Source organism: Polyodon spathula, chromosome 19, assembly GCF_017654505.1.
Source record: "Polyodon spathula isolate WHYD16114869_AA chromosome 19, ASM1765450v1, whole genome shotgun sequence".
NCBI lineage: Eukaryota > Metazoa > Chordata > Actinopteri > Acipenseriformes > Polyodontidae > Polyodon > Polyodon spathula.
The window spans coordinates 4,896,361-4,913,746 of record NC_054552.1 but is presented as its reverse complement, the minus strand read 5'-3'; the positions used below and the strand labels follow the sequence as shown (position 1 = coordinate 4,913,746).

The window sequence follows — 17,386 nt, the reverse complement described above, 5'->3', positions numbered from 1 at the left end:
TTGTGTATCTGAATTAGGATATATGGTCGGATTTTCCAGATCTCTTCAGTCAGACAGATGATCCTTCAAGTAAGATTATCCTCCCAGAAATTAGGAATTTAGTTGCACAACCTCGAAACCAAACTGAATATGAAGCTGCACAGAAAATATTTCCTAATCCATATAAACTTTACAATAATAAAGAAAACCTACATACACACACACAAACAGTGCTTGTGCTGTATGTATATACAACGTTGTACAAACCACAAATATCTCCCACAAATGTAATATGTACCCACATATGTAATAATCTCTCCCAAAAATGTTATACCCATCTACCAATTTTCTGTTATTATTTATTACAAAAAACCAAAAACAAACAAAAAAGCATTTCTCATTAGAAGAATATATACTTTAATCATTGGGCAGTCATTATTGGCGGTACGTGAATGACTTTTTTTTTTTTTTTTAATGTTTATATCCAAAACTGGCACTAATAAGTTAAACTGTTATTTAAATACGGTACATAAATAAATATGTACCAAGTAATTCACGGGCATTATCATGATTGCATTTGTGGGAGACATTAGATATGGGAACAGCTGGTTATTACATTTATGGGAGATATTACATCTGTGGGTATTTATTACATTTTTGGTTTGTACAACGTGTTGTCAAACAGAATAATGTTATTTACAGCAGTGGGTTATATAGTATTTTCAGTAAAACTATTGCATACAGTACAAGCACTTTTTTCATATATGAGGATTGTTGTCCAGAATTCAAATCAAACGTAATTAATAAAGAAATAATAGCATGTTTATAGCCAATGGAAGACTATTATAGATATCTAATATATATATATATATATATAATATATATATATAGTTCCTATATATAGATATATATATATATATATAGACTAGATGATGTGTCATGCACGTTTTCAAAAATCCGTCAACATTTGTACCTACTTACTAGCATTCCTACTACTGTTTTCAAAAATAGACATGTTAATAGATTATATTTATCAATTAACTAAATGCAAAGTGAGTGAACAGAAGAAAAATCTAAATCAAATCCATATTTGATGAGACCACCCTTTGCCTTCAAAACAGCATCAGTTCTTCTAGGTACACTTGCACAAAGTCAGGGATTTTGTAGGCATATAGTCAGGTGTATGATTAAACAATCATACCGAAAAGGTGCTAATGATCATCAATTCAATAAGTAGGTTGAAACACAATCATTAACTGAAACAGAAACAGCTGTGTAAGAGGAATAAAACTGGGTGAGGAACATCCAAACTCAGCTAACAAGGTGAGGTTGCTGAAGACAGTTTACTGTCAAAAGTCATACACCATGGCAAGAGTGAGCACAGCAACAAGACACAAGGTAGTTATACTGCATCAGCAAGGTCTCTCCCAGGCAGAAATTTCAAGGCAGACAGGGGTTTCCAGATGTGCTGTCCAAGCTCTTTTGAAGAAGCACAAAGAAACAGGCAATGTTGAGGACCGTAGACGCAGTGGCCGGACAAGGAAACTTACTGCAGCAGATGAAAGACACATCATGCTTACTTCCCTTCGCAATCGGAAGATGTCCAGCAATGCCATCAGAATTGGCAGAAAACAGGGGAACCCTGGTACACCCATCTACTGTCCAGAGAAGTCTGGTCAGACTTGCGGCCAAAAAGCCATACCTCCAATGTGGAAACAAGGCCAAGTGACTCAACTATGCATGAAAACACAGGAACTGTGGTGCAGAAAAATGGCAGCAGGTGCTCTGGACTGATGAGTCAAAATTTGAAATATTTGGCTCTAGCAGAAGGCAGTTTGTTCGCCGAAGGGCTGGAGAGCGGTACACGAATGAGTGTCTGCAGGCAACAGTGAAGGTTCGTTGCAAGTTTGGGGCTGCATTTCTGCAAATGGAGTTGGGGATTTGGTCAGAATTAATGGTCTCACAGATACTTACCCATCATGCAATACCATCAGGGAGGCATCTGATTGGCCCCAAATTTTTTCTGCAGCATGACAACGACCCCAAACATACAGTGAAAGTCATTAAGAACTATCTTCAGCGTAAAGAACAAGGAGTCCTGGAAGTGATGGTATAGCCCCCACAGAGCCCTGATCTCAAGATCATCGAGTCTGTCTGGGATTACATGAAGAGAGAGAAGCAACTAAGGCTGCCTAAAGTCACAGAAGAACTGTGGTTAGTTCTCCAAGATGTTTGGGCCAACCTACCTGACGAGTTCCTTCAAAAACTGTGTGCAAGTATACCTAGAAGAATTGATGCTGTTTTGAAGGCAAAGGGTGGTCACACCAAATACTGATTTGATGTAGATTTTTCTTCTGTTCACTCACTTTGCATTTTGTTAATTGATAAATATAAACTATTAACATGTCTATTTTTGAAAGCATTCTTACTTTACAGCATTTTTTCACACCTGCCTAAAACTTTTGCACAGTACTGTATGTATGTGTGTATATCTATATATAATATATATAGTAGCGTGCACAGGGGAAGGCTCTTATGTACAGCGGTAAATGATTAACTCAGACCAAATGGAGTATGTTACTTTTAAACACCTCCTAGTGGTGTTGCTGCTGAAAAGGAAGGTAAAAACAGGGTTTGTTCTGTTTGCAGTATTAAACAAACAGCCTCAAAACAGGAAAGGCATAACGTGAAAAATCAACATGACAAGGACCAGTAAGACCTTTGGTCTCACCAGTTGTGTGTGCATACATTTGTTAAAACACACAAGTAGGTCATAGATATTTTTAATAAATAAATATTAATTCAGTCTGTGAGTGCATCACATTTTTCTGCAGGTTATCCTGTAGGTAAGTAGTAACAGGTGACTTTGCATGTCTTTCATCATTGTCAAACAAAGAAAATAGCCTTAGGAACAAGCAGCATTTTTTTTCCCCCATAAACTGCTTTTCTGCTAGAACAAGATCTTAACAAAATATGACTGACTAAATGCTTTTTACCGCAGGGTAAAAATCTCAAGGTGAATTCTCTTTTTTTCAAATCTCTATACCATATTTAGGTTTTCCATTTCCTAACTTCTGTGCTTGGTTTAGAAATCCCCTGTCCTTCATATCTCATTGATGCCTAAACTAAAATGAGCAAATTACCATATTACCAAACTTTTTATTTTTTCTGTGCCACATAAATTGTTCATGAACATGTCTGCTATATATAGGACTATCACAACTTGTTTGGCTGTGTTTTTTTTTTTTTTATTTGCTTCTCATTAAAAAATTACATAAGCATTATAAATAATTCAAGACAATTATTTTACATAAATATAAATTACTTATAGCAGATGAGCTTCAGTATATAGGAAGCTCTGAAGTTCAAATGTTATTACCAAAATCTACAGCAAACAAAACGTATTTTGAAAACTGGTTCAGGAACTGCAACTTCATAAGACCAAGCCTTCTCAAGATCCTGTCTCACCTGCCATGATTATATGTTTGTCTAAACAGAGATTCAATATTTAACTTTAAAGTTACACAGGGTCTATTAATGAGTTCTGTACATCTACTGCTGAACCCTACAGTGCACCCTGTGTGTTGCAAAGGACTGACTGTCATTATCAGATGAAATCTAATATTGATCTGGGATCTTAGATTGGCTTCAACATAATTATCAATTTGCAATATAAGTTTCATACTAGTGTTTACAGTTTATGCATAGGATTATTACCAATAAGGATTTCACGTCCAGTGGTTGAGAGGAACCGTAAACTCTCAAAGAAAACTGGAGCAATAAACCGTTCTTGAAAACAGTTGCTGTGGGAACAATACACCAGCTGATTAATGTGGGGAAAAAATCAAATGCAAAAACATTTAAAAGGAAATTTGCAACAATGCATAGCATGTAGTGTTCTGGGACTTAAAGCTTGAAATTCACAACTTACTCCAGTTTCAATGACACCCTTTGAATTTACTAAACTTGGAATAAACAACAATGGAAATTCGTTAAGGGGTCCTCTGTATTTAATTTTTTTTTATTTCTTGTTCTATTACTGGGTGTTTTAAAATTACACTTTGGAGTAAATTCTCTCAAGTGTTTTAAATAATACAATTCTGACGTGCCGAAAACACACATGCAAATTGTATTAAAACCTAAAACAATTATTTAAAAATGACACAAAGCACCCAACCGAGGAGGAGTTCTTTCCTTGCTATCTTTGCATTGTTCCTGATCGAGATCTACAATAAAAAAGAAAAACATCTGAAATGTTAAAGCTGTTGCACACCCGGCTTACTGAAGAGACAGGACATGTATAAATAAAAATAAATACAGAAACAAATAATAAACTATACACAAACATATGAGAGTAATTAAAATTAGACTTACTGATCGAAGATTTACTAAGGGACATTATCCTAGTTCAAAAACAGTTTAACAAGCAATACTCAAACTATAAACAATAGTGTGCCACATAAGACCCAATCATAGTTACTCAAGCACTACCATGCACCAGTATTATTGCTAGTAGAGTAATTTAAAAGTAGGCGCCATTGAAACGCGTTGTAAAAGTACCCTGGATAAGGAGGTGGGGGTGCATCATGTTGTCCGGATCTTGCAATTGCCTGCGCATATGAAGGAAGTCCTGGTCCCTCTGCTGCTGGGTGTACAGGTGTGAGAGACACTTCTTCTAATCTGGCAACAAGGGATGCATTGCTTCGCCTCACACGAATTACTGAAGAACTGCAATCATAACAAAATGAATCATTAGTCTTGAATCTCACCTTTGGAACTGGGTTCCTCTTAGTTAAAAAAGAAATTATATATATAAATGCACTTACCCTGATCCGCTGTGGCCTTTACATCTTTTACGGCAAAAATACCAGCTTAATAGCCCAATGAAAACTAAGGACACTCCGGCAGCAACGAGGCCAGTGAGGAGAGCCACCACATCTATCTTCTGAGACTGCTGATCATCTGCAGGATAACAACAAGGAGGTTAACTATACACTATCAATGATACTAGATGTAGCAAGCACTACCAGACAGATTAACAGGGTCATTTACCTGGTACGACTTACTGTTTACTATAAAGAATATGAGGATTGTGCATGAGAATGACTTACCTGGTTTGGCATATCCGTTTGCGGTGTACTCTTGCCAAAAAACGTTCTTTAAAAAGCAAACAAAGGGTTAAACTGGATTTTGTTGCACACAAGCCTGTTGGAGCAATGCCCAGCAAAATATTGGTAATATTGTACAACTAATTAACTCTACCCTTGTGCTGACATTAACCGTACAACTTGCATTATCACAAATTCTCAAAGTGTCAATCAAACAAGGGAAAATGTGATTGCAGGCAGTGGATGTTTAATTTTATTGAACCTCAAATCTATACAGTAAGAAAAAACTGTCTTGTACTGGAAACTCTCTTTCCTAAAGTACAAAATAACAATATAATATCTGGACAATATAACATTTAATTTGCAGTGTTAGTCTATGTTACATGAAAGTACATTTTACAAAGCAAACAGAACACAACAGAAAAACACTGAACATGCTCTTGTGTAATGATCCCTTCCAATAAGTTTGATAATTCTGAAATACTTAACTGTTAGAGCAACATTTTCAAACACTTCTCTTGCCTCCTCATAGTTGCACACTTCTTCATAACACTCCCTTTCCAAATTCCCAGGAGTAAATATTTCAAAGTCAAAATGGTTGAGTAACAGGTGACGTCCTAAGAATTTGCTTGCTTCATCTTCACTGATGAAAACTAAAAGACCAGCAACAAAAAAATTAAATATGAACTTGGTATGGTTATATATTCTTAATGAATATATTCTTCTACTGTTTCAATTTACTAATACAGTTTTCTGTAATCTCATGTTGGCGATTGAAGTTGAAAATACTCCTGTGGTCTCTCTAAACTGGTACACCGAAGTGATACCATTACCCTAATCCCAGCAACACCCTAGTGGATGCAACAACATCAAGTAAGAACTTACCATTATCTGAAATGTGTTTATTACTTTCCAACTTCAATAATTTTCCTGTACATCTAGACAATCCACATGTGATTAGCTGGCACATTACAAGTAACCGCAGAGCCATTTCCGGACACCTGTGAAAGTTAAAAGATTAAGTGAAATTGATTAGTGTTCCGTCTAATGCCTTCATCAGTGTTGTGTTGCATTGTGACCAAACATTTTCCCCACCAGCTCCAATACTGCCCATTTTAAAGCACTGAGGAAATCACCCTGCTCTGATCAAATCAACCAGAATATATGATTTATGTTTAGGGCCTACACTTTTCTTTTACCTCCCTTTAAATTGGGTCAGTTTGATATTAAGATATATTTTTTTGTCACTTATTATATATTTACTTGTAGATTCAATTATTTAAACAAACCCGACCACCCCTGTGTGGAATGTTAACACTGTTGAAAAGACGTAACAATTGTGCAATATAACAGCATGCAAACCTACAAACCCACACAGTACACACGTGAATTAAATGATTAAACTGTTCTGGAGTTTAACCAGTACAGTCAAAGGTTTAATTTGTTTCCATACAACATGAACATTTTCGGCAGAACACACCTATAAACGCCATAATAATACAGTAAAACGAAAACCACACACACAAAGTATTATGGCCTTCTACTGACCGATTATTAACTTTGTAATTAATAAATAATAAGCATGTGGTCATTTAAAACAAGTCGACATTTTAAAACGTTAATACAAAATAATAACATGAATACATTGCCTTACACCTGACCTGGAGAAATTCATTTATTAAAACGATTATCCTTCTGATGAGCTGTCATCGCGTTTGGCAACAAGGAACAATAAGGAAATCATATCATATTTCAAAGTACAGCATAGTGAAACTAAAAGTAACCGACACGTACTGGTCTCCTCACTCGAAACTACACAAACAAGTAAGATCAAAGTCCCAAATGCCGAAAAGCTTCAGGCCTAGGATGTCCCATAAGCAAATACAAAGTCTTCAAATAACAACAAAGCCACCACACGGGAAACTACTCAGCAATATAGAATAATTTATTTGTCGTGGAAAATCGACTGTTTCCATCTGTTCTCTAGGAACTTTCCCGCACACGACTCTTCTGCAGCGTACCTGGTCAGACCTGAGTAGCTGCTCTGTTTACCTGGAAAACCAACATGGATGGGAACTTAGCAGAATGGTCGCGGGCAGTTTCAATGCTGTACTTTGGGACATGATGGCATATATGAAACCAAAATAGTAAACATGAAATACTTGACTGTATAGTAGTATTCTGAAACCCCCTAAAACATTTTTGATTGGCTAAATATAGGATTTTTGTTTACAGATTCAATTTTTTAATTCTGTACTTTTTAAAAAATATTTTTAAAAGTAATATTTTATTCCAATTAAACTGAAGGTTTACAGTAAGACGTTTCTAACTATATACGTGTTGATTATTATTATTATTATTATTACTTAATTAATAATTAATAATTTGCACTGCTGACACATTTGGTAGTGGGCTTTTGATTTGCTACATCTTCAAACAATGTAAAACGTTTATTCCTGTCTGAATGTTGCTGTATTATTAGTCCACGTTGATCCTGTATGGTGAGAACTCCAGGTGTGTACTCCAGGTGTGTATCCACACGTTATATATATATATATTATATATATAATATATATATATCTAATATATTATATATATATATCTATATATATATATTATATATATATATATTAGATATATTAATTATTGAACACACTTTTATATCGGAATTGAAAATGTTAATACATTAGTCATTTAAAATACTGGTAAAACGTGGGTCCAGAAAGCATGCATCTTCCAGTCTCAGATATGAAACCAATGAAACGGGAGCACCTGGATAAATGTTTAGTTGCACATTCCACAACTACATTCCACAACATTTCAGACAATAAAGACGGGGGCTTGAGTGTACGGGGACTTGAGTGTACGGGAACACTCGAAAAGCTCATCCTCCGTTGAGATTTACTTTAGCGTTTGCACATCACAGAAAGAAATCACTTTGCATTGGGTACTTTGCGTGTTCTAACAAATGCATCAAACAACAATGGGTTATTTACCTTTTGGAGTTTCTTAATGTTTAAGAGTTATTTACATAGTTATTTATTTAGTTTGTTTTTAGCTTTTTTTTTATTAGTTGATAAACGGGATGCATTTCGCCAAACAGCTATGGATGCACAAGAAATCATGAATGTTTTTTTTCACTCCTTGATGTTGCTGCTGTTACCACTGGTGGTTCAAACACAGGTCTGTTTTACAGGTGAATGATGATATATATATATATATTAAAATGTATACTATTAATGTAATCATGTATTTGTGGTTTTAAGGGATTAAAGTATTAGTCATGTTTATGCTGTGAAATTACAATAGTGTGTACTGTTACTTTAAGAAGAAGAGACCAGCATTGATGATCCCAACCGCCATTTCTCATTCCCAGACTATTCTTCTGGTCCTATGTTCTGTGGCAGGATGGAAGCCTTGCCCTTGTAAATAGTGTGTAGAAGAATGTAAGCTTGGCAGGGATGGGGGTTGAATCTGTCCCTGCCAATAATCACAGGTGTTGCCATTCTCCATTTAGGTAATTGAGTGCTAATTGAAGAATGGCCACCTGTATATAAGGGAGGAAATTAGTATTTGTGTGGTGAAGGGAGTGTAAGAGAATATAGTTTTGTGTGCAGGGTGTGTGGCAATGTTTTCCCAGTGTCATATTTCTGTAGCCACAGATTATAGAACAGCAGGTACCTGCACTGCACATATACAATAGGATAAGGTTGATATGTTTCTAAACATGTCTGCTTGTTTGCTTTTGCAGGAAGAAAAGCCTTTTGATGAACACACCGTAAATGAGGTAATTTTCAAAACATCAGCTGAATTACAGACATGCAACTATGAAAGCATTGACTTTAATATCTAGCCAATCGTTTATGTTTGTGAACTCTTACAGACTTATACCAAGGACTCTGAAGTTGCTTTACATCAACTTTTTTTCTTGTTTTCTTCACTATTCCCACCTGTGCATGTATGTAGACTTCTACCACCTTTACCTTTACTGATTGTTTTATTCTAAACACTGTGATAGGTTCCTTTGCACTCTGCTAGGGCTATAGGTATAAGCTATGCATTAATGTGATAGAAAGGCATTAGTGGTAGCTGATAGGTAAACATGTCTTTGTTTTATCTTTAACTTATTGTCAAATTCTCACATTACTACAGTAGGTAATCTGCTAATGTTGGTCCTTCCCTTGGGAATGCCTTACCAATTTTTTTAAAGTTATTATGCCTATTTTGTTGTCTTTACAGGCACCGAGTACATACTACAGGACAAACCACGAACAGATGGGCAAAGCCCCTTCTCTTTGTATTTCCTATGCCTGAACCATCGATGGGATGACAACTATTACTGGGACTTCCACAAACCTGATCTCTGTAGAGCAAACATGTGTAAAGAAAGAAATTTGATGATCCATTAAAGATAACAAGGTTTTGCAACTTGCTGCAATCTGTAAAGTAAAAAATTAAGAATGCAACTGGAATATTTAGAAAATGTTTAAAAGTGAATGAACTGTACTGTATTTCTAGGTAGTGTACATCATACATATTGTAGTCCTTTTAACTATTAAATCTGCTTTGAAAACTGAACAATAAAGGATAATTAATACCTCCTGACCGAGAATAACAGGTTTGTTCAGTGGCAGGGTATGGATGATGTCATTGATGTGAAGAAAGCTAGAATGAACAATATAACTATAGATTGAATTACCTTTTGTTATCTGCCTGACTATTTACTGAGGTTCTGTATCATGACTGTCTGGTGCTAAAATTATTTTAATGTTTTTGGTAGTGCAACATGATACAGTAGGGAAGTCAATGAGTAAGCACACATGTGGCACAAATACCACCAAAATGATTCTCTGCCCTTGGTTATTGACATATCTGTGGAAATTTAGTAATTTTGGTATCTTCAAATGCAGGCTAAAAGGGATGTAGAACTTAATGCATTTAATTTTCTCTAGATGCTACCCAGACTGTACTAGCATTAACTTTGGATCCTGGTCTCTCTTCTTGTTTCCTATTGCAATAATAATCCTCCTCTGCTCCTGGATTTGGATTTACTGTCTTTTCCTTGGATTAAAGTGGTTATCTGAGTGAGTTAAGCCATAGACTGATAGGATGGTATGTACCAATGTTACATGGTCCAATCTGGAGGCATTTCACTCCTAGAGTGGAGTGAAAATATTAACATTGCTGTCAACTAATTAGAGTAACATTTGTTTTTCAACAGCTTCAGAGAAATCTTCAAGTTTAAGAAAACCAAGGTCAACAAGAAAGGAGATGCCTCAATTAAATTAAAGCATAATTAAAAAAGGTTTGAGGCATGAGGTACTATATCTGTGTTTTAAAGTTGCATTGTTCTGACTCTTGCTGTCTTTTAAATTGCAGCTGTTTTAATGTTAAATGACTTTCTGTTTTCAAGCAGTTTGGAGAAACCACAGAACATTGGCAGCATTGTAGATAATAGCGAATTCAGTATTAATTTGATGTCATCAGCACATATTTACTATGACTGGAGTTTAAAACTGAAATACCAGTTTTGTTTTATTTATTTACAGCTAGAAGGCATGACTAGTTTTATAGTCAAAAATTTGTAATAATATCACTTTCTGTAATTGTACCTGCTTCACATTTCCTTGCTCCTAAATGACATTCATTTAATATGGGATGTGCTGTAAACAGGGATGTATAACTTAAAAGAAGTGGCTTTTCCAATGAAGATTAGTAAGGGGAAGTGAGAAATCCTGTGCACTGTAACCCAGACTTTTTTCAAAAGCTGTTACTTGATCCAGAAGGGAATGTGAGACATGTGCTACCTTCTGACAACTACCTGCTCTTTGCTTTATTAGTCATTTAGCTAAATCAGGTTATGCCCTGTGCAATAATACCTGTTGTAAAATAATACCCTTTTTGCATTTTTTTTCAACAGCTTGTGAATCGGGAGATAATGATGACGAGACTCAATTAAGATCAATTATTATTTGGAAGGAGTTTGAGAGCCATACTCTGACAGATGGGTGTCAGACACAATGATTTAATAATGGTTATTTTTTAGATGACAATTATTATTCAGGAAAAACAAAACCATTGGATGCTGTGAATTTGACAATTAGCACTGGTCCTGCTTTTAATCCTAATAATTTACATGCAAGCTTCATTCAATTTGGAGCAGTAGGTATTTTGAATAATCCATTCCATTTCAATTAGGTATGTGAAGTTTTTGACATCTCGATTTTAAAAAGCATTTTCAATATAATAACAATTAGGAACTACACTTACTTCATGCAATCGCTGTTTATTGATTGAAAAAAATCACCATTACATAACAAAGATAATACGTTTCAACAATAAGACTATCTTTTGCAGATTGTCTACCTGCGTGGAAAGCAAACTTTCTGGGTCACTCTCTTACTGACTTGTATGATTGTAGCGACCGTAACAGAAGTGGAAAGCATTCTGGCCGCCATCATTCCAACCTATTTTATGTACACTGCTGGGGAAAGGTTAATTTTTTTTAATTATTTTTTGTTGCTTTGGAAGGTAGGCTGATTTTAAAAAAAAAAAAAAAAAAAAAAAAAAAAAAAAGACTTCATAAATGATAGATTGTCCAAATTTGTCTTGGTTGTCACTGGGTGTTATGCCATTGCCCTTAAATAGTGACTGTGCAAAATTAATTTGGCATAAATATGTATTACTGTGTAAAAATAAACAAAGTAATGTGCAGCTCAGAACAATGTTGTCCGATCGTTTTAGTGAATTCAGCTAAAGGTGCACTCTGCACCTTTCCTTTCCAGTTTTTAAATACAAATTGTAATATCAGGAACGTTAAATGCAAATTATTAGTATGTCATTAGTATGAGTTTATGTCAGGAGTAAATGACATTTATTTTTGCAGGCTGAAGAAATTGGAGTCAATCTTCTCTTCATTGTTATCCCAGTCACTAGAAGCACTTCATGTGCTTTGCTCTTGCCTGTGGCTAATCCACGGAATGCAGCAGGTGTGGGGCATGGTAAGTAAACCCTTTATGGCTAGTTTCACAGACCCTGATTGGCACTAGTCTGGGAGTAGCCGATGTCACCTTAGGTAAGGTAGTCCTAAAGTGCTGATCAGGATCTTTGAAACCAGCTGTTAGAACCTTATGATGCTCTTCCCTTTCAAATGTGCAACAAAAATGTCACTTCCCCAATTCAACTGCCTAAAAACCACTGTCGGATAATTATTTAATATCAGATCATTTGTGTTTCATGATTCTAAAATGATTAAATTTATTAGACATAGTTTTGTACAAACTGTATATACATTTCTGTTCTCCTGGCAAAGCTATATATGTACAAATCAGATTATATATCAATGTTTTCATAACTTGGGAATCAAATAGGCCAGTGATCAGCAGGGGTGGATGGACCTAAAACAGCCTGGATTACATGAAATGAGCTGCACTTTTGACCCCTCACACATGATTAAATCGGAGAATATTGATTGATTAGCCAATATATAACCCATCTACCTCATCTAAAAATAAACTTTATATATACAAAAGAAATCTGACAATGGAACTACTCTATATAAATTCCTAACAGGTAAATGTATCTAACCAATTCTTTTTTGTGTTTTCCAACAGCTGAAGGCAGGCCTGGTTGTGAACCTCCTGGTATACTAATTGTTATGATAGCAGAGTTTGCTTGGGTGGGGGGGATGTGTTTCCCTGATTTAATCTCAACACTTTTCCTGAATGGACAACGACGATGAATACAACACTAACACCTTGAAAATGCATGAACTGCAGATATTACTGTGACCGTTTTGTGGCACAGATAAGGACCAGATGCAGCTGTTTTTCATCTCTATTGAACAGTGAATATTGGATGAGAAGGACATGTGTTTCCCTTCAGCAGATTCAATGTGAACGCTTTACACAGAGCCCTCAAATAAAAAAAGAATGTGCTCAAAGTAGGACAATAAATGAGCTTTATTAACAGGGCTATCCAGATGGTATAAGCTGTGAGCATATCCTTTACCAGCTCTTGAAGGTTTTGGTGAAATGTGTTATAGTAAATGCTTTCTTATTTATTGAAGTATCCACATGGTATCTGAGAAGATCTTATCCAATATATCACAAGCACAAACATTGATTATTCAGCATTTAGAGTGAGTCATATATAAATACTCAAATATGTGAGTCATATTTGCATATATGCTAGATACTAGTAGTAGAACCATAAAAAAGATACAGAAGTAATAAAAAAAAGAATATTCTTTATCAGTTTTGCATAAGTTACAATGAAATGGGAGCTCATGGCCTGAATATTTACAAATTGTGCACAATCTGACCATAATACTACAGCTTTGGTCAAAAGTTTAGCATTATATATATATATATATATATATATATATATATATATATATATATATGATGAACATAATTTAGATATTTTATTTAACATAATGTAGTCAAAGAAACAACCAAACGATACCATCAAAGTCTACCGGAAGCAGGCTTCATTCGACTTTATGAAGGAACATGAGTTATTTATAAGTTGATGCATTTACTTTGTTAGTTGATTGGTTTCGAATGTAATAAAAGATTGCTAAATGCAAAAGTCATTTTAAAACTTTAACATTCAACTAACCTAAACTGTTAACCCACCCAAACCTAGTTCAGAACAGTAGCCGAAAAAAACGTTTTTTTTTTTGTTTTTTTATCTCGCTCGAGAAGAGGAATACAATGGTGTTTCGCGCCACACGCTACCACGTTAAGTTAAACGAATGAATCCGTTTTTACTGTTTTATTTTTGACCTTTTGTTACAACGTGAACGAGAATGTAAAGGTAAATATTTGTTGTCAAAGCCTGACATAACAACATTACCGTAATTTATATTATTGTATGGTATAATGAAGGGCGTGGTAAATTAATAAGAAAGTGCTTTGGCCTACAATCATCATCTGCTGTATATTTGATTACAAAATGATAAACAGTAATAAAATAGTTCAACAGCACTTTTCACATTAAAAATAAATACATAAATAAATAAATAGGTCGAATTAATCAAGTAATTAAACTTCATCAAGTAAGATCGAATACGGTAGTTAAGACTACATCTTTGAACACTTAAATTTACATTCACTGCCATCTACTGGTATTAACAAGAATTGTTTGACATACGCAGTTACGGATATGAATGTACCTACATTACTGAAATTTGTCTTAATTTTTGTACAGATTACTGATGCGTTTTGAATAGCTAAACTTTGACCAACAGGGAGGGGAATATCCCTGTCAGCATTTTTATTGTATGAGGATTGCGTGTTTGTTTTTTGTTTTTGTTTTTTTAATATTTTTGTTTGTACTGGTGTAGTGTTATAAAGTGGTACATTGTCACAATGTGGTATGTGTACCAAAACTTGACCCATATAATGTCAGAAAGTGGTACGCTGTGAGATTTTGGTACAGGTGCAGTCAATTGCGATGTGATGTGTTTTCCTACTGTCAAACAGGTACATTTACCATTAATTATACTTTTTTTTTGTAAACCTTTAATTATACACAATTTTTTGAAAACTTAAACTGGAAAGAGACCATAAATTTCTCTAAAAAGAAAAAAAAAACAATTCAAGATGAACAAGACAAAATGAGAATTCCACTGCAAAGTTACAGAAGTAGAAACATGTACAAAACCCAATGTATTGCATATGATAAATATTTGCATACTGTTTTCTTAATTGTGGAAAAATATGATACACCGGTAATGATAAATGTGGTTCCCAAGTATTTAAAATTTTAGGGCCCTATCAAGGAAAACATTTCGAATAGAAATAAGATGTGTGTGTGTGTATATATTGTGTGACTTAATAATAATGTCAAGCTATCAATTTCCCTAATACAAAGATCCTCTGATTTCAGTTTTTTAATTTTTTTTTTCTCTCTCCACTAGGTGGCACCAAAGCACACACCTACTGAAATTGGACTTTTAGATTTTCAACAAGCTCTTGGTATGCACTCTCACAGTTTAGTTTGTGTAATTATTTTTCTACAGCTTTTCCTAACACAGATGGAAAATTAAGAAAGTGTAATAAATACTGTTATATTTGTATGTTTATACTAGCAAGTTGTAGTTTAATAGTGAGAATAAAGAGATTATGGGTAAAAGAAGTTGGATTTTTCTGACTAAATAACAATACAAAAATACAATAGTGTAATGCATAAACGGCATAAAAATACAACATGGCTGTTTTGCTCATATTCAATAATACAGTGAGAATGTTTAAGTCTAAGAAATATGTACCATTTTAACTAAGATAAATTGAAAAAGACACAGGCTTTCATAATTTGGTTTAAGTATGGTTTATGTATAAAGGCAAAGTGAATTATACGTTATTTAAACTTGTAAGTCCTATGGTCCTAAAATATGATGGTACTGTGGTATTATACATACAATATTGTGGGTTCAGTTACTGTCACATGTTTAACATTTCCTACAAATCATTTGTAATTATGTTTTGTTTTTACTAAAATGTATATATTTCTGATGTGCATTGTTGCAAAGCTACTGGAAAACTTTTTTTAAAATTTATTTTTACAGAGATGACTGTAATAATCTATTAGGTTCCACAAGAAAGAGTTAATGGTGGAGCTTATGAAAATATAAAAGGGCAGGTGGTATGCTTAGGGCAAAGCTAGTGTGTATTGGTAAGGTTTCGTGCAGTACATGTCGACAGATGTTTTAACACTTTCTCCTACAGGCTATGCACTTTCATTGCTCACAATAAACATGGCTGACATGACCTTTATATAAAGTTCTTTCAACATGATTATGTACTGGACTTTTCACTATAATCTCTTAACATTAAAACTGTAACCCCCAGGCTTAGCGCAAAAGTATAATGCAGAGATTGTGGTAAATTGGGGGGGTTATCAAAAAATCTTATATATATATATATATATAATATATATATGTTATATATATAGTATATATATATATAATATATATATATATATTAATTAATATAATTAAATTTTTTGATAAACTATACCATGTCGATTAATTAATATTAAAATGTGTGTTCGTACATTAAATGTGCAGTCACACGTCCTTCTTTACGTGTTCATACATATTATATTGTATACACTCACTAAAAAGTAAAACCCTTACAACTTAATATATATATTTGAAAAAAGTATAATAATATATATATAGTATATTATATATATTATATATATATATATATATATATATATTATATTTGTGTTTATAGAAAAAATGATAAAATTCTTGTTATGGATCGGCTTCTTATTTCGAAGACAATGCAATGACCAGAAGTGATAAATTGATTTCAAAAGTGTGATTAAATGCATATTAGTATTTGCCCTTTGATTATTGCCATCTTTGCCTTCATTACATTACTGCATAATATAACCATATAATTCATAAAGGTATTATAGACATCATAATGTTGCTGATAGGAATTATTCAGTTTTATGGATGGTGTCCTTTTAATTTTGCCTTTCATGGATTATAAAATTGTTTAATATCTGCTGAAGCGAATCACCGGAGAAGCAAATAAAGACATTGGCCTCAGGTCACAATGTCATTTGTGATAGTAGCAAATTCTAACAGGATCATTTATTCCTGTACATGATTGATAACAGCATGGGTTAAATGGAGAAAGGTTTGCTTCTATTAAAGAATCATCCTGAGTGAAGACCTCCCACTTAAAAGTCAGACATGATGAGGAGACAAGGGACTATCTACAGGTCAAATTAAATAACTTATATAATTTAAGCAGAATGACAGTACAATTTGTCCATTCAGTGTTATTACCCTGACCCCTATTAGATGCACAGACCAGACTCCTTTCCACCTTGGGGAATTAAAGCTATAACTTTGAAAGTAAATATTACTACATTGGGTGCTTGAAAAGTATCTATATACTAAAGGAGGTAAAATAATGTTAAGATCTTGAAATAATACAATTTCTCAAGTTTCTGTTTCTTTTCTATAACATTTCTAACCAAACAATCAAATGTGTTGTGTTTTTTTTTTCTGATATCACATTTTATATTTTCAGGTAGTAAATATTATTATTGGGTTCTACAATCTTCTGGTAGAAAGTTAAAATGGTTACAGTCATCTGATATTTTTCGTACATATTATTAGGACGTGTAAATAGTTTATACAAGTGAACTGATCAAATTGACAAAAAAATAAAAGTAAAGGTGTCACATTGACCAACTTAGTACTAAGAACAAATTAATTGAATGGTTTCTAAGAAAGATGTAGCCCACTGGTTATTTATATAAACATATGA

The 17,386-nt window shown here is 33.9% G+C and overlaps 1 protein-coding gene across 3 annotated transcripts; it reads right to left on the bottom strand.

Annotated features, from left to right (window-relative positions):
- Positions 1 to 2,475: 2,475 nt before the first annotated feature.
- LOC121294378 (transmembrane gamma-carboxyglutamic acid protein 4-like) lies at positions 2,476 to 7,072 on the bottom strand. 3 transcript variants are annotated; one of them, XM_041218005.1, is made up of 7 exons: positions 6,749 to 7,072; positions 5,973 to 6,088; positions 5,577 to 5,740; positions 5,091 to 5,136; positions 4,806 to 4,941; positions 4,540 to 4,707; positions 2,476 to 4,205 (listed from the first exon to the last, which is right to left on the bottom strand). In XM_041218005.1, the coding sequence occupies exons 1-7, from the start codon at positions 6,760 to 6,762 to the stop codon at positions 4,178 to 4,180; spliced, it is 672 nt and encodes a 223-aa protein (XP_041073939.1). In that variant the 5' UTR covers positions 6,763 to 7,072; the 3' UTR covers positions 2,476 to 4,177. The 3 variants fall into 3 exon arrangements, with proteins under 3 accessions (XP_041073939.1, XP_041073940.1, XP_041073941.1); XM_041218006.1 differs by having other exon boundaries at positions 6,742 to 7,071; XM_041218007.1 differs by having other exon boundaries at positions 6,882 to 7,071.
- Between the last annotated feature and the right edge of the window lie 10,314 nt (positions 7,073 to 17,386).

Bases quoted from the DNA above. Each gene is read 5' to 3' on its own strand.
- LOC121294378 (XM_041218005.1), bottom strand. The intron at 4,942-5,090 runs GTAAGTCATTCT...GTTATCCTGCAG, and splicing joins AAACGGATATGCCAAACCAG to ATGATCAGCAGTCTCAGAAG. The intron at 4,206-4,539 runs GTACTTTTACAA...TTTTTATTGTAG, and splicing joins CCCCCACCTCCTTATCCAGG to ATCTCGATCAGGAACAATGC.